Genomic DNA, 21,327 nt, shown 5'->3' with positions numbered 1-21,327 from the left:
TTAGAACATCCTCTGTAGAAATGTAATTACCTGCCCATATATTATCTGTTAATAATTCAGAACCGTTTGTCTGCCCTGTACTGACACAGAAAGTTATTGATCATGAATGTGTAATGAGTATCAAAAGATTGATGAAAATGGGGAAGCAGAATAATTGATTGGTCCACACATCATAGTGAAGCCATATGACAAAAGAGCTTTTTATTTTAGAAATGTTCAGTTAATCATGACCCTGCTCCACCCTTTCATCCTGCAGTCACTAACAAGCACCTTTCATTCGCTAATTAAAAAATCCTGGACCAAGATAGTGTATCAAGTGTTGTAGACTGTTTTTTGATAAGGTTTAACATGACCGTGTCCTCCTATTATGCCCTTTAACTGCAACAGAAGCCTCTCTCCCCAGCATACATATATCTCAAGTGTCTGCTCTCACTCCTCAGGCCGACAGGACTCACCCTTTTGTTTTTCCAGAAATTTCTTATACAAGCTAAAGGCCCCATGTCTTACATTAAAGTAAAAATGAGATGATTTATAAGCTAGTATTTTGATTTTGAAAATGATTTGGATAATTGACCCCATAAGCCATATCCATTAGGCGTGTGATGAGACACTTAGCTGATGAGATGATACACGATATTGGGTTTACGAGAACAAGATGAGATTTTTACTGTATTTTTAAGAACTCTTGAATGCTGAATTATGTGAAAATGTTTAAATATGGCCGTCTCTTTCTTGTTCTTGAAAAAGGGTGCTTAATGTGCCGCTGTCATTGCATCTGCGGTCACAATGCTGGCGCATATTTCTTGAGCTGCTCCTCGACTTGACCCCTGCCCGCCGTTATGAGCACACATCTGCGCCGCCATGAAAGGGCAATGAAAAACGGGAGGGTTTAGCAAGTATGGTCATGAATGTTTCCAGGAGAGGAGAAGTGATGAGGGCTGTTGTTATATTATTATATATTTGAGTCATGTATTATACTTGACAAATGACCAACTCACCATAATCACATTCACTCTGTTGTTCGTTCTGCTTGGTAGAACCCTGTCAGCTGTTTGGTTTGTTTTGTGGTGCTGCAGTGTTTTGAACAGGGAAGTTGCAGATCACCCTCTGGTGGGCAAACTATGTAACAACCATGACATGAGTGAAAGCTCTGTCTCTCCCTTTTTTTATTCATCATTAATCGGCTGTTATAAACGCTGATACCTATTTTTAAATGCAATTAGCTCATATCGGCCGATAAATTGGTCGGGCTCTAGTGGTAACGACCAAATACATCAGTTCTTTGCACTCACATGCTCGTATGTGCGTGAGGAGGATAGTGAGTTAGTGTTGAAAAATGAGAGAGGAAGTAGTGGTGCTTTTGTCAATGGAGTAACCACTTGTGTGCGTGAGTGTGCATCTGTGTTCAATAAATGCCTCAGACATGAATTACACATGCACAGGCACTCTATTATTGCTCATGGTTTTGTCTGGAGCATTTGGAGTTATACTTGTATGCCCTTTGGCTGTTGCTTACTCCCAGAGCAGCACAAGCATTTCAATGAAAGCATTACAGTTTGATTAATTTTACTGCATTTTCGGCCGACCCCTGTAATGACTTCATGCTTCAATTGCTGGAACTGATCATTTTGAAGTATTCATTCCTAATAAACTGAATCCTAAATGGACTTGTAGCTGACTTGACTGCATATTATTTAAAAACCCTCCAAAAGATCACTTAGCAAAAGTTCATTTTTAAATGAGAACATTTTACAAATAACATTAGATTTCACAAATAAAGAGAAAAGTTTGTTATAGTAAAAAGATAGAATTGGAAATCCCACATACATTAAATGCAATCTATACTACATACTATTCTACAGTGCTACATATTTATATATTGCTGTTGTTATATCTATCCTTAATGTGGAGTGTATTGAAACTCAAACAACTCATTTATAGTGGTTGGAGTCACAACATTCTTTTAAGAAATGTTTGTCAGGTCATTTAACAATGTCAAATGGTGTCTACTTTCATTACTTTAGCAAATAATGTATTTCCATTCATGTTACCAGGTCTATCAAATACATTTTCTTTGCACAACAAAACAACAAACTGAAGAGCAAATTAATGTTTTTGAAGATCAGATTGAATTTGGTAAATGAGTAGCACAAGTGGATTTAGTCTACTGTGTATCAATAAAAGTAAAAGCTAATGCAGATCAAAGACAAACATTAGAAAAGTGCGTTTGGTGTGAATGGATACACACTGCCTCCCATGGCTGGTATGATATGGATGGGGCATATGGATGGGGGAAGTGTCTACACTTAATCAACACATGCTTCATTAAAATATGATAATGTATATAGCTACATTTGCAATGTGGGAATACACTTGTAGGCCTGTTTGTGTTCAAACCTTTTGACCCAAACATCCTGGACTGGTGAAACATAGTTGATCACTTTGGTTAATTCATGAGCATAACAGAGAATCTCAGGATTTACTTAATGTGTAATCTGTTGAATGTATTAGCATGCTAGTAGTTAGTATTACTTTGTAATGTAGAACCTTCTACTGCTAGATATCCCAAATCATTTGCTTGCACTAATATGTCTTGCTTTGTCAAGGTTTAAAGGTGTCTTGGGTTTATAACATGTAGATGCTTCTGTTACTTTTTACCTTTTGTTCATCAAGTTATTGTGCACAATCACACAAGGCGTCACAAGGGAAGCAGCTGGAGGATCCGCACTCTGTGTTCCTTAATCAATCACAATTTAAAATGTATCTTTGCTTAAAGTCTAACAAATATTGTGTTTGTGTTAACCCTTGTATTCAATGACCCTTCAAAAAGTGATAGAAGGTATTGGTAGAGGGGGCTGTTTACATTTAGATCACAGATTGTGCTTTTAAGCATACTGTTGTTGCCTTCTCAGGTGTCTGGCACGGTACTTTGGCTTACTGGCAGACAGAGATAATGAACAGTATTTTTTTATGGCCACTGCCTATTAACTGTTCAGTAGAGATGAGTGTGTGGTGGATTATGTTTTCAACTGTCTGTCAGGAAGATGGAGAGCAGCTATCAAAAACAAATCTATCAGGGACTTTTAGATCTCCCTATGTGCCACACCCAAGGCAAATTTACCTGCTGAGTGCACTGCTGGGTCCTCTCTCAAACACATTTTTTTTTCTACTCCCAGCTACTATTACAGTGTTGAGTGGTTGGTTTTAATAGCATCATAGAAGATGAATAGATTTACACTTTGATGGGAACCTCTCAGTATCTCTTTATGTCCTTTGCTATTTCTTACCCACCTACTCACCCAGCAGTCTGTGTGCCCAGAGGGTTGCTCCAGAAAGGAGGATTAGGAAGTAAATCATGTCTTATATGTCAAAATTCAGGGAAATCCTGAATGTTCGGTTCCCTCCCCCCCCATTCCTCAAAAGTGAGCTTGTGTGTGTTTTTGATGTTGAACATCTTTAGTTGTAAGCCTGTTTGAAGATAAGATATATTTTATTGCAGCTCACACAATTGTTTCCTGACCAGCAGGCCGGTTAGGGGTGTTTTTGACTTGGCTTTTAATTTCAGAAATCACCATGTACAAAGCTGAAAGAACAGATGTGAATTTCAAGATATAGTTTGTTGAATCTCTGAAAGCTGAGTGTTGAATTCCAGCAAGGTGTATTCAGAAACTCTTTTCTAACTTTGCAAAACTGCACTGCAGGTGTTTACTTTAACAGAAGACAGAAAAATGCTTTTTGTCAATGGCTGCACTTCAGTACCTGTGGCACTTATTTACAGGGAGTGACACATGTGCGCCTTATACCTGGAGTCCCCTTACTCAGCACTTCCATTTCACAGCCTTCTGCCTTTAAGGTGGACAAGCATCCAGAGTGCACCAATCCATCGAACCTACCGTCCTGAACCCCAACAGGTTTCAGGCATTCTCTCCAACCATGATTCATTCTTCTAAAGCATATTGATCTTAAAGTATAATACCCATTGCTTATTGACCTGTCCACCCACCAGCCCTTATGTGGGACATACAATCACTTTCTTTATGGACTTGCCCCCAACTGTGGGAAATATTTTAAAACATGTGATGTAAGTGTCATATATGCCTACGGTGGGTGATTTTCAAGAAAGCACCTCTGCAATCACTCCTCTGTGCTGTACCCACGCTCACTCATATTCAGCCACCACCCACTTATAGCAGCACCAACCTTTTCCATTTCATACTTCTCAGCCTGTCTGTGTTTATGGCACCATAAAACTGGCACTGTGGAATGCACAGACTCTGAGCCACTGATGTGTGTCTGGGGAATATCGACCTGGTGGGACACAGAAGAAGAGAGAGATGGACAGAGAAAGAGATTCCCCCTTTTCCCTCCTTCCTTTTCTACTTATCCTGTCATCCGTGTCCCCTTGCGGCAGCTCTCCTGCAGTGATATGTCAAGGGCAATAGTGTGTAAAAGGGTGCATCAGTGTGAGAGTGTGTTACTTGCATCTCCGCTGGTGTGCACGAGGGTGTCTGAGGTTGTACAAATGTGAAGAGGTGGATATCTTTTCCCCGCAGACCGGCGCATATTTTGCCACTCTCACATCAAAGCTGGCTGGCAGTTCACATCAGTGGTTTTTACTCAAAACAAAGCAGATTTTATGCTTTTGTATTTAATATTGTTAATGACACGTATCTACTGAAACCCTGAGAGGCAAGTGGGGGGAGACATTTCTTGTGATCCAATTTCTAAATCTGACCTAAGTTGTTTATGACTTAAGAACATGTGGAAAAAGGTTTTGCCAGAATAATCTTTCTAAGTTCCTTGCATTTTTTCTTCATCTGTGAAAAAGGTGGTGGTGGGGGAAGCTTTGTCAGGATCATTTTTGTAGGTTTTTATTGTTGTGATGCTAATTTTGACCATGTGGTTGACCACGGTGGTATTTTGTCAATGACAATGACAAAACCCATGTCTGTATTGCCATTAGTCTAAAGTCATTATGTGAGATACAGATATTTGTACTTGCTCGCTTGCTAGTGTTGGAGCTCAGTCTTTTATCAACTTGTATCCTCGTTGTCAGCCTTGTCTATGACACAGCCTCGTTGTGGCAAAACAGGGCAGATTATCATAATAGGTGAACAATATAGCTCAGGATTACGATTACTTTTGGTTTTCACAGTGAACATGCGGTATATATTCTGTTTAAATAGTAGATTATATATGTTCACTTACATCCCTGGTTTATCCAAGTGATACTGGCACAAAACATAAACCACAATCACAGAGTGAAAATGTTTGGTAGTAGGATTCCTTTCCCTCCTCACTTTGGTCACAGTGGATGATAACATGGCACTGATTTGACACAGCACAAACAAACCCATCAGTCCAGGGTACTGTTTCACTGGAAGTTGTGGCTCATCCTCCTTAGAGTTAGGTGTATAAACACTGGAAGAGGTGATGGTTAGAAGGATAAGAAGAGCACTGAGATTCAAACCTGTGCCACTGCTGTAAGGACTGCCTTGAAGCCTTGTACCTGGGGGTTACGCTTTACCAGCTGAGCTAAACTGCACCCCAGGCACTGGGATTCTTGGGTGGCAAAGATGGAGGGAAGGATGACAGTCGGTGAAGACGATTGGAAAACCCTCTTACTGTATATTGTCCTTAAAATCGACTGTCTTACCTACAGATGTCACATACAGTATGTATAGCGCTCTCTTGTGAAACATTGTGGTATCCATTTCACTGTGAAAGGAAAACACAGAACATGTGTGTTTAGAAAATAATTCTAAATAAAGACAATAAGCTGCCCTGTCTAGTTTGTATGTGCTATAAATTGTATGCAGTGATATTTTGTCTGTGATTAGTCCTGTTCAGGTCCCATCGCCCACTTTGTTATCTGAATCTGGATGAAGAGACTGCAAAGCCAGTAAATCTGATTATCTCCTGCACACATGCAGCTCTGAATGCAGACACTGCATTATGGATACTCACAGTCTCCCCAAATCTTTGTTGTTGCTTGTCATTTTTATCCAGATGCAGTATAATTCTAATTGACAAAAATTTATATTGAAATGTATCTGTTGGACTGAATGTCATTGTTACTCTATTTCATTTAATTTCTTTTACTCCATATTCTTTTAATTGACCCTGTTATTTGCTTTTATGGTGTGTTTCTGTCTGTTCTTTGTCTTTGTTTTTCTTTACCTGCCAAATCCACTGACTTTATTCTAAAGTATATGGACCTTGGTGAATAGGATGTTAGAAATAAAGCAGATATTTGATTGACAAGAGGATCAGTGCCCATTTACCAGGATAATGTGTTTTCAGAATTATATATCTTATTTGTCGTTATTGTTATTTCTTGGTCATCATGAATAATGGTAATTGTTTTCCATGTATCTCACGGAGTATGCTGTAAAGTCCCCTCCAAAAGTATTGGAACGGTAAGGCAAATTTTTTGTTTTTGTTGTTAACTAAAGACATTTGGGTTTAAGATCAAAAGATGAGTATGAGACAAGAGTTCAGAATTTCAGCCTTTATTTCCTGGTATTCACATTTAGATGTGTTAAACAACTCATTGAATGACCAACAACATATCATATGTTTGTTTGAACCATTTTTCAAGTGAGCAAAACTATTGGAACTTGTCAGTCAACAGATGTTTCTTGTTGCTCAGGTGTTGCCCTTTAGGTTGATTGTTCAAACATTAAATAGCTCTGCATGACTAGTCTAAGTTTTCACCCTTGGTTCAAACCTACACTGCTCAAAAAAATAAAGGGAACACTAAAATAAAACATCCTAGATCTGAATGAATGAAATAATCTCATTAAATACTCCTTTCTTTACATAGTTGAATGTGCTGACAACAAAATCACACAAAAATTATCAATGGAAATCAAATTTATCAACCCATGGAGGTCTGGATTTGGAGTCACACTCAAAATCAAAGTGGAAAACCACACTACAGGCCGATCCAACTTTGATGTAATGTCCTTAAAACAAGTCAAAATGAGGCTCAGTAGTATGTGTGGCCTCCATGTGCCTGTATAACCTCCCTACAACGCCTGGACATGCTCCTGATGAGGTGGCGGATGGTCTCCTGAGGGATCTCCTCCCAGACCTGGACTAAAGCATCCGCCAACTCCTGGACAGTCTGTGGTGCAACTGTTGGTGGATGGAGCGAGACATGATGTCCCAGATGTGCTCAATTGGATTCAGGTCTGGGGAACGGGCGGGCCAGTCCATAGCATCAATGCCTTCCTCTTGCAGGAACTGCTGACACACTCCAGCCACATGAGGTCTAGCATTATCTTGCATTAGGAGGAACCCAGGGCCAACCGCACCAGCATATGATCTCACAAGGGGTCTGAGGATCTCATCTCGGTACCTAATGGCAGTCAGGCTAACTCTGGCGAGCACATGGAGGGCTGTGCGGCCCCCCAAAGAAATGCCACCCCACACCATTACTGACCCACCGCCAAACCGGTCATGCTGGAGGATGCTGCAGGCAGCAGAACGTTGTCCACGGCGTCTCCAGACTCTGTCACGTCTGTCACATGTGTTCAGTGTGAACCTGCTTTCATCTGTGAAGAGCACAGAGCGCCAATGGCGAATTTGCCAATCTTGGTGTTCTCTGGCAAATGCCAAACGTCCTGCACGGCATTGGGCTGTAAGCACAACCCCCACCTGTGGACGTCGGGCCCTCATACCACCCTCATGGAGTCTGTTTCTGACCGTTTGAGCAGACACATGCACATTTGTGGCCTGCTGGAGGTCATTTTGCAGGGCTCTGGCAGTGCTCCTCCTGCTCCTCCTTGCACAAAGGCGGAGGTAGCGGTCCTGCTGCTGGGTTGTTGCCCTCCTACGGCCTCCTCCACGTCTCCTGATGTACTGGCCTTTCTCCTGGTAGCGCCTCCATGCTCAGGACACTACGCTGACAGACAAAGCAAACCTTCTTGCCACAGCTCGCATTGATGTGGCATCCTGGATGAGCTGCACTACCTGAGCCACTTGTGTGGGTTGTAGACTCCGTCTCATGCTACCACTAGAGTGAAAGCACCGCCAGCGTTCAAAAGTGACCAAAACATCAGCCAGGAAGCATAGGAACTGAGAAGTGGTCTGTGGTCACCACCTGCACTCCTTTATTGGGGGTGTCTTGCTAATTGCCTATAATTTCCACCTGTTGTCTATTCCATTTGCACAACAGCATGTGAAATTGATTTTCAATCAGTGTTGCTTCCTAAGTGGACAGTTTGATTTCACAGGAGTGTGATTGACTTGGAGTTACATTGTGTTGTTTAAGTGTTCCCTTTATTTTTTTGAGCAGTGTATAAAGACTGCATTTCCTGATAAAGAGGATAAACCAACATGAAGACCAGAGAGCTGTCTATGGGAGAAAAGCAAGCCATTGTCAAGCTGAGAAAAGAAGGAAAATCGACCAGAGCCATTGGACAAACACTGGGCATAGCAAGCACAACAATTTGGACTGTCCTGAAAAAGAAAGAAACTACTGGTGTACTGAGCAACAGACAACGAACAGGTTGGCCAAGGAAAACAACAGTAGTTGATGAAATATCATGAGAGCTGTGAAGAAAACCCCAAAACATCAGTAAGTGACATCACCAACGACCTCCACAGTGCAGGGGTGAAGGTATCACTATCCACTGTTCGAAGAAGACTCAGAGAGCAGAAATATAGAGGCCACACCACAAGATGCAAACCACTCATCAGCAGGAAGAATCGGAAGGCCAGATTGAAATTTGCAAAGAAGTACAGAGATGAGCCGCAAAAGTTATGGAACACAATCTTATGGACTGATGAGACCAAGATCAATCTCTAGCAAAGTGATGGAAAGGAAGCATGTGAAGCATGGTGGAGGTAATGTCATGGCTTGGACGTGCATGGCTGCTTCTGGAACAGGCTCATTAATATTTATTGATGATGTAACTGATGATGGTAGCAGCAGAATGAATTCAGAAGTGGACAGAAACATTTTGTCTGCCAATTTACGGAGAAATGCATTGAAACTAATCGGGAGGAAGTTTATCATGCAGCAGGACAAAGAGCCAAAGCACACTGCCAACAAAACAAAGGACTTCATCAGGGGGGAAAAGTGGAAGGTTTTAGACTGGTCAAGTCAATCAGCTGACCTTAACCCAATAGAGCTGCATTTCACCTCCTTAAGAGGAGACTGAAGGGAGAAACACCCCGAAACAAAGAAGAACTGAAAGAAGCTGCGGTAAAAGCCTGGAATAGCATCACAAATGAAGAATGCAACAGTTTGGTGATGTCGATGGGTCGCAGGCTTGAGGCAGTTATTGCAAGTAAGGGTTACGCCACCAAATATTAAATGTTATTTATTTTAAGATTATTTGTTCCATTACTTTTTCTCACCTAAGAATGCTGTGATCTAATATAAACGGTGATATGTCCTAAGTTGGTTAACACATCTAGATGTGGATACCAGGAAATAAAAGCTGAAATTCTGAACTCTTATCTCATACTCATCTTTTGATCTTAAACCCAAATGTCTTCAGTGAACAACAAAAACAAAGAAATATGCCTTACCGTTCCAATACTTTTGGAGGGGACCGTATATGTGTGTATTGTAGGCCTAAGTGCTTAGTTGTGTGTTTACATTTATGTATAAAATACTGATAGACAGTGTGCTATACTTTGAAATGTTTACAAGCATGCAAGTCCAATACAAGTGCATTAATACCTTAAAAAGAAACTAGTTTTACAGTATTCTTTCATCCCACAAAAATCACCTGGCACTTTAACTGAACAATATAAATGTTAATCCATGGCACCACCTAGTGGTCAAATAGATGCTGTATGGGGAATGCTGCACCAGCTTCAGCATTAAATACTGGTAGTCATATGACCCACCATACAGCATGAGTCACGTAATCTGCCTTATTCTCTCCTTAGGCCTTACTAAGCAGCATGCATTCTTTGTGTCATTGTCATATTATGTATAATTTGAGAGAGACAAAAATCTTTTATTATTTATAATAAAATAACTGTATGGTATGAAAAGTATACATAAATTCTGCAAACATATACAGTCATTTAACAATTCACAAATATATAGTACATGTTTAAAAAAAATAAATGTTGATTACTCAACTACTAACAGGCAGTTAGTTTGAATTTGAAACTAATGTCAGTAACTATTTTATCACAATCATAATTGTAGATACCAATTGACCAATGACACAAACTGAACAAGGTGACCTGCTTACACTTTTCCTTTATAGAGAGTTAGATAGACAGCATGTACCATCATTTTGATGTATTTCTCTTTGCTTTCTTTCTCTGTAGGGACCAGTGACCCATATGTGAAGTTTAAGATAGCAGGGAAGGAGGTGTTCCGGAGTAAGACCATTCATAAGAACCTCAACCCGGTGTGGGATGAGAGAGTAAGCCTTCTGGTGGAAACCCTGAGGGACCCGCTATATGTCAAGGTACAGCAGATAAGTCCTGGACTGCAAATAGCATCCTGCTGTAAAAAAAATTGCTGTTGTATTTTGGATTGACTGTCAAGTCTCAACGGACAAGTGAACTTAGCTATGCAAGCTTTCTTTTTATGCATGGTATAGTGAATCAATGTGAAAAAATAATGTCATGGGCGGATGACATTTGCAATGTGGTGTTGAGGGTCGCCTCTTGACAGTTGCTGTATATTGTCTCTTTGTAGGTTTTTGACTATGACTTTGGACTTCAAGATGATTTCATGGGCTCGGCATACCTCCACTTGGAGTCACTGGAGCATCAGAGGTATTTGTTTTACTTTTATTACTGCCTTCTTTCCACTGTCACCTTACACAGCAATCTCAATATCAATCTCTTGCCCTCCTGTTAACTAAACTGTCTCCCGAACTCTCTGTCTCCACTAGTTGGATTTGAAGTTCTGTACTAGTAGCTGCATTCCCCCAGCTGATGTGTCAAGAGCAAATAATTATTAGATTAAGGTTTAGGGAGTCCTCTCTCGTGACCCCTATTTTCTTGACACACGCTCCTCTCCAAGTATCTTTCCCTGCTTATGATGCAGTCATTTTAATCAAATATAGTCTGGTCTCCCTCTAGTGGCAGTCTTTGGTTAGCTCACCTCAAACCTCATGAAGCATAACAGGGCAGAATTCCATTTTGATTGCACAGACAATATGAAGAGGAATTTACTTACCAAAAGTCCATTATTTATTTTCTGTCAAGTAGAAATACAGGCATCTGTTAAAGATGTATCGAGCTTAATTTGTACCATCAATCACTTTGGAGTGGGTGGCACATTTTTCAGTGAGAATTTTGAAGAATCCCTGCACACCCACATAGGTATTTTCAATTACTCTGGCTGATCATACCTACTCTGGTGGGATATGGATGGGGCTATGCTGGGAATAGGCCAATGAGTGTGACAGGGAGCCAGCGTGCACAATACCAGGACCCTTACACCAAATCAGCTAAATGTAATTGAGCCATTATTCATTTTATTATTTATGCTTTTCCTACTCTGACATGTCAAAATGTTGTCTGCTTAAAATGCCTACTATGTGATGTCTTAGGTGAAAACACCGGTTTGGATGTAGCATGGGTGTGAAGCGCTTTTATTAACAAGAGAAAGCTTTGTGTTCTTAATGCTTTTTCTTTCATTCAAAATGGTGTGCATTAATGATGATTCTTACATTTTTTATGAAAAGCATTAATCTCCATATTTCCAGTGAGCTATCTTTCTGCAACGTTGGGGTCATCGCTGCTCATCAGAACTGATTAGTCTTCACATTACCTGCTGTGTTTACCAGCATTTCTGATGTAACCCAACACTGAACAGCTCCATAAAACATTCATAACTGTTGCTGTTGCTTTGTGTTAGTGCTTGTATTTAAAGACAGACAATCAGTTTTGGTGGTGGGCGCCCATTTTGTTCACATCTAGATGAGGAATTGTGACTTAAAACAGATCAGAATTGTCAAGAGCAAGTCTAAACTGAGTTAAGCTCACATAAACGTTTGTTAAAGAGTCTGCTCTTGTTAATATTAATTACCCACCTTGATATCCCTATACTAATTACCTGCCTTATGCATGATTCAAGATTGTTAGCAAGGTTGACTGCAACTCACTGAAAACAGAATGGCAGCTAGAAGGAAGAGAGGATGGAGGCAGAATGTAGTAGTCCGCTTGTGGACAGCTTATCTCCATGCTCCACATCGTTGAGTCGGACTTGAGCCAGGGTCAGGCCTGTAGGATATCAGAAGGACGATTCTTTTTTTCTACCAGACTGTGAGGCCCAACAAAACCATTATGATGACTAATATGATGACTTATTATGACTAAATCTTTCTCAACAAATATAAGTAAATCTTTTTTCAGTCCCTTTTTTTTTTAAATAGAACAACTAAGTGCTAATTTGTTCGTGATTTCAAATGGATTAAACAGAATATTTATTGATGATATATTGAACATTTATTATATTGTTATTGAGGAAAATTATATTGCGATAATTATCATTATTGTTTTATTGCCCAACTTGAACTGACTGAATATGTGTATCCACTCTGTTAAGATGGTGTGGTGTGTAATGCATAAATTCAGTTATATAAATGCACTGTATCCATATGAATGAACAGTATTAATGTAAGCACTTACAGTATGAATTTTATGTGAACATTGATTACTGTGCTTCCTTGTAGGACACTGGATGTGACGCTGGACCTGAAGGACCCACAGTACCCTGAACATAACCTGGGCAGCCTTGAACTAGCTGTCATTCTGTCACCGAAGGAGGGAGACATGAGGGATTCTGTAAGAAAACTATTTGAGCCTTCAGTCAGATTACTCCTTCATCTCTCGCTCTTCCTGCACACACTACATTTACTCCTCATTCTGGGGAATCATTCCTTCCTACCTTATGTAGGATCTATACATCATCTTTGACATGTGACACCAAGATAAGGAATAAAATGCCTGACATACCGGAGAAAATAATATATAAATCCTGACCTAAGTTAAGCATAACTTCTTTTCAGTAAAAAAAAAAAAGTTTTATAATTCCTAATCGAAGTTCAGCAACAGTGTTATTCCAGGTCAATGAACTGCTTTTCCCATACATCAGAAGCATGCTGTGTTCAACTGGGGTATGCTGGTTCCTTTCGACCTCAGTTACTGGAATCTCTTCAACTCAGCAAATACATATGCATAAACACAAGTGTAATTAATATGTTCTGTGGAAAAGTTCCATGTTCAAAGAGCACTGGATTCTCTTTCCTAATTATGTTGGCTTGTGCCTCTGCGGACATGCTCAGTGTTTCAGAGTTGCATTTATTTCTGTTCAATTATTTGTTTGGGTAATTGGACCCCTGCATGCTCAATCCGGAACAAGGCAGAGTCATGAGGGAAATATTTTATTCCTTTTGATCTGATGTCTTAATTCTGCTGCTTATTTAGTACTGTAGTTCAGAGAGTCCACATTTGACAGAACAAATAAACTCTATTTAGGTTAAGCATCATTTTGGGTTTCTCCAACTGTGATGAAAATGAGTACAAGGTTATACTAGTACATTCTGGATGACTCGCTCTGTTGCCATCTACTGGTATGGAAGGGTAAGGGAATATAAAGAACTTGTGTGTATATATATATTGAATATACTCGTAATGAATCTTCTATTTAACTGCTCATTTGATCTGGTCATTTTATTAATCATGCAGTAACAGTGTTTCTGTATATGAGGATCTGCGTTATATACTGCGTTTTCAAGTTCACGAGTGTTGGGTTGGCATGAGAGAACTATGTGTTTGTTTGTACACATATAACGTGTCCTCATGTAATTATTATTTTTGTATTTGAAACTTTTACACTAATTATTAGTTTAAGTCACAGAAAAAAGCCAAAGTGCGAGACATGCAGCAAGACCTATTACAAAATCACCATGTCCATAATTCTCACTCTTATGTCGGTCAGTACAAAAAAGTATTTACTCTTGTGTACTATGAAGTACAATGTTTAAATGTTTTTCAAGGTGATTCTTTGTTATTGGACTCAAAGAAGTCAGAACTTAGCAAACCAAACCAGGAAACAGTTGCTGTTGCGTTTCTTTCATGATGTTTGTGAAAGTATAAAGTATAAACATGATGGTTATACACTGAGAGGCACAAACTGCAGCTACTGTATACATACAGTGGGGAGAACAAGTATTTGATACACTGCTGATTTAGCAGGTTTTCCTACTTACAAAGCATGTAGAGGTCTGTAATTTTTATCATAGGTACATTTCAACTGTGAGAGACGGAATCTAAAACCAAAATCCAGAAAATCACATTGTATGATTTTTAAATAATTGATTTGCATTTTATTGCATGACATAAGTATTTGATCACCTACCAACCAGTAAGAATTCCGACTCTCACAAACCTGTTAGTTCTTCTTTAAGAAGCCCTCCTGTTCTCCACTCATTACCTGTATTAACTGCACCTGTTTGAACTCGTTGCCCGTATAAAAGACACCTCTCCACACACTCAGTCAAACAGACTCCAACCTCTCCACAGTGGCCAAGACCAGAGAGCTGTGTAAGGACATAAGGGATAAAATTGTAGACCTGCACAAGGCTCAGATGGACTACAGGACAATAGGTAAGCAGCTTGGTGAGAAGGCAACAATTGTTGGAGCAATTATTAGAAAATGGAAGAAGTTCAAGATGACGGTCAATCTCCCTCAGTCTGGGGCTCCATGCAAGATCTCACCTCGTGGGGCATCAATGATCATGAGGAAGGTGAGGGATCAGCCCAGAACTACACGGCAGGACCTGGTCAATGACCTGAAGAGAGCTGGGACCACAGTCTCAAAGAAAACCATTAGTAACACACTACGCCATCATGGATTAAAATCCTGTAGCGCACGCAAGGTCCCCTTGCTCAAGCCAGCGCATGTCCAGGCCCGTCTGAAGTTTGCCAACCCTCTGGATGATCAAGAAGAGGAATGGGAGAAGGTCATGTGGTCTGATGAGACAAAAATAGAGCTTTATGGTCTAAACTCTACTCCATAAAGGATGAGAACAACCCCAAGAACACCATCCCAACCATGAAGCGTGGAGGTGGAAACATCATTCTTTGGGGGTGCTTTTCTGCAAAGGGGACAGGACGACTGCACCGTATTGAGCGGAGGATGGATGGGGCCATGTATCACGAGATCTTGGCCAACAACCTCCTTCCCTCAGTAAGAGCATTGAAGATGGGTCGTGGCTGGGTCTTCCAGCATGACAACGACCCGAAACACACAGCCAGGGCAACTAAGGAGTGGCTCCGTAAGAAGCATCTCAAGGTCCTGGAGTGGCCTAGCCAGTCTCCAGACCTGAACCCAATTGAAAATCTTTGAAGGGAGCTGAAAGTCCGTAGTGCCCAGCGACAGCCCCGAAACCTGAAGGATCTGGAGAAGGTCTGTATGAAGGAGTGGGCCAAAATCCCTGCTGCAGTGTGTGCAAACCTGGTCAAGAACTACAGGAAACGTATGATCGCTGTAATTGCAAACAAAGGTTTCTGTACCAAATATTAAGTTCTGCTTTTTCTGATGTATCAAATACTTATGTCATAAAATTCAAATCAATTATTTAAAAATCATACATTGTGATTTTCTGGATTTTGGTTTTAGATTCCGTCTCTCGCAGTTGAAATGTACCTATGATAAAAATTACAGACCTCTACATGCTTTATAAGTAGGAAAACCTGCAAAATCAGCAGTGTATCAAATACTTGTTCTCCCCAATGTACATGTTTATCTGTGTGTGTGTGTGTGTCTGCAAATACACCATATGACCAGTAAAAACACTTCTCATACACTTCTTGTTTACTTAAAGGTTTAGTGTGTAAAATTTAAGAGGATCTATTGACAGAAATGCATTATAATATACTTGTGTTTTCAGTGGTGTTTAAAGACCTTACATAATGAACAGTAATGTTTTTATTACCTTAGAATGAGTCATTTCTATCTACATACACGGCAGGGTCCTTATATGGATGTCGCCATGTTGCGCCATTATGTTTCTACAGTACAACTGTTTTACAGAGCGTGTTTCGTCAATATGTTGAATACGTATAAAGAAGAAGGTGGTAGTAGTAGTCGCCTGGTTTGTAAGAAGTAATAAGAAAAGAGAAATTGGAGAAAATGGAGGATCACGCCTATTATTGAGCAGCATAGCTTCTCCTACGTGCCTACAAAGTGAGGGGTGAGCGGTGAGTGACCCACTAGATACCACTTAAACTTACACACTGAACCTTTAACTTGCATGAATGACAGCTACCCTTTTCTCTTTTTCTAACCCCCCCCCCCGCGCCAGACCAGGGTGAACATCTTCATACATCATGCCCTTTAACCTCTGACCCTGTAGCTCTAAGGGGGAGACAGTGGGGGCTGCTCTGTAACAGCTTTGTCTCATTTACAGACCATGCTTTTGAGAAGGAACTGGAAACGATCTAGTAAGGTAAACTAAAACAGCATGTAACTCCCCCACCCACAAACGTCCGACCGTGCTGTAACCCCACTACCGACCGCACTGTACCTCACCTATCCTGCACTCTTCACTTGTGTCCTGGTACATGGATGGAGTCTCCCTGGCCCTTTCCCTTCCTCCTTCCTTTTCCTTCTTCCACAGTGGTATTAGCAGTATTTTTTTCTTTATCACTTCTTTAGTTCTCATTGTCACTAGCTTATTTCCTTTCCACAAGCTGCAATATACCACCTGCCATTTACATCACCTCACCTCAGGTGATGTAAACTGTTTTTTTTATTTATTTATTTTTTTCTTTTAATGCAAGTGCCATTAGCCTAAAGGTAAACTCTACTTACACATATGAAGGCATGTCATCGGTCATATAAAATTACACCAAGGTGGAAGTAATGCATTGCGATTGCTTTGTTTCAACTTGAAACCTATTTAGTGTTTCACTTTCAGAACATTTACAAACTGGCTAACCCTTGAGCCATTTACAGTGAAGTCACTGCATATTTTTCATGACAATTAAAATGATCTATATTGAATTTAGAAGTTAGATTATGCATTGCTTCTGCTCAACTTGAGCCACAATTATAATGTATTCCTGCTGCTTCCACCTTTAAGTTGCACAGTGTATTGCAGCTGCTGTGTGAGAAAATAACGCAAATTATTTGTTTTTAGGGGTTTTAAAAGAGTTCTCTACATCAAAGCAGCTATATGAATGTTTGTTCATTGTTGTCTGTTTGGACTGATTGTACTCTTAGACCCCTTTCCATTAAGTGTAAAACTGTGATGTTCACATTATTTTGAGTTCCCATCTTGCTATACATAAGACTGCTACCTTTTGGTTTAAATTTTTGTGATTCTTGTTGGCTGTCAAGTTGAACAGAAAGCATGCTGGTCGAAGTTCTGCTTCTTGTAATTGGCTCATGCATGAAGCACTTACCTTGAGTTTCAGCAAAATTCAGCCATATTAGTTTCTGGGACCATTTTGTGAAACAACTGGGTTCATTTAAACTTTGTATTTCTCGTTATCGCTTCTATTAAGCCCACATTTCTTATCTCTTCCTGTTTTGGTCAAAAGTTGTCATTGAGAAGGAAACAGGCTGAATCTGGAAACTCAGTTTACTTTAGATCTCCTAATTCGCACCTAGAGGCAACAAATGTTTCCTTAAGTAACAGTGGAAAGTTTGAGATCCACCAAGAGGCACAGATGCACATTTGAAGTGTGCTTGGTCGGAACTGGGCAGACGTCCTGCTGTATCATGCTTCCCCAAACCAAGCCTTTGAAGCCTCCTAACTGGGCCACCCTGCCTGTGACTCGGGAATTAGCTCAAACGCTAACTAACTAACTGCTGTGCTACCCCACCAAAACGGCGCTGCTCCTGAGTGCCTCAATGCCTCCGTTCTCAACTACATACGGTTACACTGTTATTTTTACACAACCACTTTTTAATGAAGGAGTGTTGAACCCACAGTGGAAGATGCAAACTATTCAAGAAGTAGTGTGAGATAATAAATATGAGTCGGACGCATATAAAATCCAGGTCTCTCTAACTTAACCACTAGGCAAAATGCTTATTTTGGCACTTCAAACGTTTTTCTTCTTCCAAAGGGCTGACAGAAGTTGAACCATGTACAAGGCTGTATTAGTTAGTTAGAGTGTTAGTATCTTTTATAAGACTTTCAGCCTCCAAACATCGCTGTGCATGATCTCTTTCTTGCTGTGCTCTGGCAGAGGGATGTGGATTCGCCACTCCAAATAGCCCATGGTTTCCTATAACAAGAAATGTGTAGCAACAAAACAAGGAAACAATTAGGATTATGCTTGAGTAGGACATAACCACGACCTCTCATAATTTGCATACAGTGTGTTAGCAGCAAGTGAACAGGAGAAATGAAAGATGTGGGAGTTGCTGTATGTGAGGTTGGCTGTATTGCAGGGAGCCATTCGCATTGTTTAATGTTTGGAGAATGGAAATTAAGAGGCTCCGTCTCCAGATCAAAGGCCTGTGCTTGCGAGGCAGGGTTTGTTCAGAGTTTAATGAAATTCACCCTCAAAACAAAAGCTATGCTAATAAATTCTCCCGAACGAGGAAGGAGGAGAGGGAAAGGCAGAGAGAGAAGGGGCGAGAGAGAGCGGGGTGTATTTGTTTGACAAATAAATACCCTGCTCTTTGTTTTAGTGAAGGATACTGACATGATTCAAAGAGAGGTTAAATAGGCCTGTAAGTGCTGTGAAAAATGTTGGGGGGGAAAAAACAGACTCCAAATATGGAGAATCATCAATCTGAATTTGCAGCCCTATCATCTTACAGTACAGCCAGATGGAATAAGACATTTCCAGAGTAACACCATTTCAGTCGTCGGCCTGTTTGGATAATGGACAGACAATGGATGGACGGTCTATAAATCACTCGTCTCCTTTTTTTTTTTATCATTTAGAATTTGTACAAAAAAGAATAGACTGACATAATGACATACATTCTTGAGCAGACTGCAATCAATTTGATCTACAGTAGATTTTCAGTAAATACTTTTCATTTTTCCTCAAATGTGAATAAAATGTTGCTGCCAACAGTGATGGTGTTTTTAGCACTCCCAAGAAATTGTTCAAGATTTCAGACTTTCGCTGAATGAATAGTGGGGTACTATGTTTTATAATTTATAGTGATGCTCTGGCATGTCAGTTGAGCTCACAGCTCAGGGGGAAAACGTGGAGAATTATCTCATTTTGTGTTTAAGTGTTATCTTGTGTGTTTTGCCTGCTCAGCTCTGTGTTGTCTTGATCTTTTTGATATCTGTTATTTTCCTGGTGACTGCGAGTATACAAGCCATAATTCTATTTTCGGGTGAAATAATGCATAATGTGTGTGTTGTGTGTGTTTATTTTGTGGGGTTTTGTGTACATTCTTGTGTATGTATAAATGCACATGTGTGTGGAAATGTTTCTCTGTGTGTGTGTGTGTGTGTGTGTGTGTGTGTGTGTGTGTGTGTGTGTGTGTGTGCGCGTGCGTGCTGCAGTATCAGAGTATGCGTCTGTCAGATGTACACAGAAAAGCCCAGCTGTGGCGAGGTATAGTCAGCATCAGTCTGATAGAAGGTCGCAGCCTCCAGCCCATGGATGCCAACGGCCTGAGTGACCCTTACGTCAAATTCAGGATGGGGCACCAGAAGTACAAGAGCAAGGTACTCCATGTAGCTCTTGATTTGTAGCCCTGTGATCAAAGTAAGAAAGAAACCAGACTTGAGACAGGCCTTTTCAGTTATATAATACTTAGTAAATACACACTTTAACCACATGTGTCTTTGTAGATGGAAGATGTTTAATCACTCACAGTATCTCAAAAAAAGTGAGTACAACCAACACATTTTTGTAAATATTTGATTGTCTTTTCATATGACAACACTGTAGAAATGACAATTTACTACAATGTAAACTAGTGAGTGTACAGCTTGTATAACACTGTAAATTTGCTGTCCCCTCAAAATCACAATCACACAGCTATTAATGTCTAAACTGCTGGCAACAAAAGTGAGTACACCCCTAAGTGGGGGGAAGTGGGGGGGCCCAAAGTGTCAATATTTTGTGTGGCTACCATTATTTTCCAGCACTGCCCTGGAGTTCAACAGAGCTTCACAGGTTGCCACTGGAGTCCTCTTACCTCCTCACCTTGATTGACACCATCTAAACCAAATAAGTTTATCTTGGTCTTATGAGACCACAGGACATGGTTCCAGTAATCCATGTCTTTAGTCTGCTTGTCTTCAGCAAACTGTTTCCAGACCAATTTGATGCAGTGTGCGGCGTATGGTCTGAATAAAAGGAGCAACAACCTCCCCTTTTCCTCAGGAATACTGGCAGCACTCATACGTCTATTTCCCTAAGACAACCTCTGGATATGATGCTGAGCATGGGCACTCAACTTCTTTGGTCGACCATGGCAAGGCCTGTTCAGAGTGGAACCTGTCCTGTTGAACTACTGTATGGTCTTGGCCACCGTGCTGCAGCTCAGTTTCAGGGTCTTGGCAATCTTCTTATAGCCTAGGCTGTCTTTATGTAGAGCAACAATTCTTTTTTCAGATCCTCAGAGAGTTCTTTTCCATGAGGTGCCATGTTGAACTTGCAGTGACCAGTATGAGGGAGTGTGAGAGCGATGACACCAAATTTAACACACCTGCTCCCCATTCACACCTGAGACCTTGTAACACTAACAAGTCACATGACAGCGGGGAGAGAAAGTGGCTAATTGAGCTAAATTGGGACATTTTTATTTAGGCGTGTACTTTTCTTGCAAGCGGTTTAGACATTGATGGCTGTGTGATGTTATTTTGAGGGGACATCAAATTTACACTGTGATACAATCTGCACAGTCACTACTTTACAATGTAGCAAGGTGTCATTTCTTCAGTGTTGTCACATGAAAATATATAATAATATTTACAAAAATGTTAGGAGTGTACTCACTTTTGTGAGATACTGTAACTTCTTTTTTCACTTATCTCTTCATTCTTGACTTTACCTAAAGTATATTGGGAAGATGTCATGTTTCCCATTTCTGTGTGCATTTTTACAGAGTTCAGCCCTTTTTATTGTCTTATAAAGCTGAAAAAGTAAATGATTGACATGATCTTTAAACTATCTACTACTACTAACTACAATTGAGACACATGAACCACCAATGTATTTCCTTCTGCTGTTTACTCAGACAATTCCCAAAACGCTGAATCCCCAGTGGAGAGAGCAGTTTGACTTCCACCTGTATGATGAGCAGGGAGGCTTCGTGGACATTACAGTCTGGGACAAAGATGCTGGCAAGAAGGATGACTTCATGGGAAGGTACAGTGGTCTTCGTCAGTCTCTCTAGAT

General features: G+C 40.4%; 1 protein-coding gene across 5 annotated transcripts in view; it reads left to right on the top strand.

The window, feature by feature from the left end:
• Nucleotides 1–21,327, top strand: part of mctp1a (multiple C2 domains, transmembrane 1a) — a 161,513-nt gene that overhangs the window by 76,857 nt on the left and 63,329 nt on the right. For 3 of the 5 annotated variants that reach the window (XM_038703637.1, XM_038703635.1, XM_038703639.1), the window contains exons 3-8: nt 10,303–10,445; nt 10,679–10,758; nt 12,666–12,777; nt 16,407–16,445; nt 19,482–19,646; nt 21,167–21,297. In XM_038703637.1, coding sequence (XP_038559565.1) covers nt 10,303–10,445; nt 10,679–10,758; nt 12,666–12,777; nt 16,407–16,445; nt 19,482–19,646; nt 21,167–21,297 — 670 coding nt within the window. The remainder of the gene's footprint in view (nt 1–10,302; nt 10,446–10,678; nt 10,759–12,665; nt 12,778–16,406; nt 16,446–19,481; nt 19,647–21,166; nt 21,298–21,327) is intronic. The other 2 variants (XM_038703636.1, XM_038703638.1) reach the window with 1 other exon arrangement.

Source organism: Micropterus salmoides, unplaced genomic scaffold, assembly GCF_014851395.1.
Source record: "Micropterus salmoides isolate LMB-PRFRI ecotype aquatic unplaced genomic scaffold, ASM1485139v1 Ms_hic_scaffold_7, whole genome shotgun sequence".
NCBI classification, from domain to species: Eukaryota; Metazoa; Chordata; class Actinopteri; order Centrarchiformes; family Centrarchidae; genus Micropterus; species Micropterus salmoides.
This window is presented reverse-complemented; position numbering and strand designations above follow the sequence as displayed.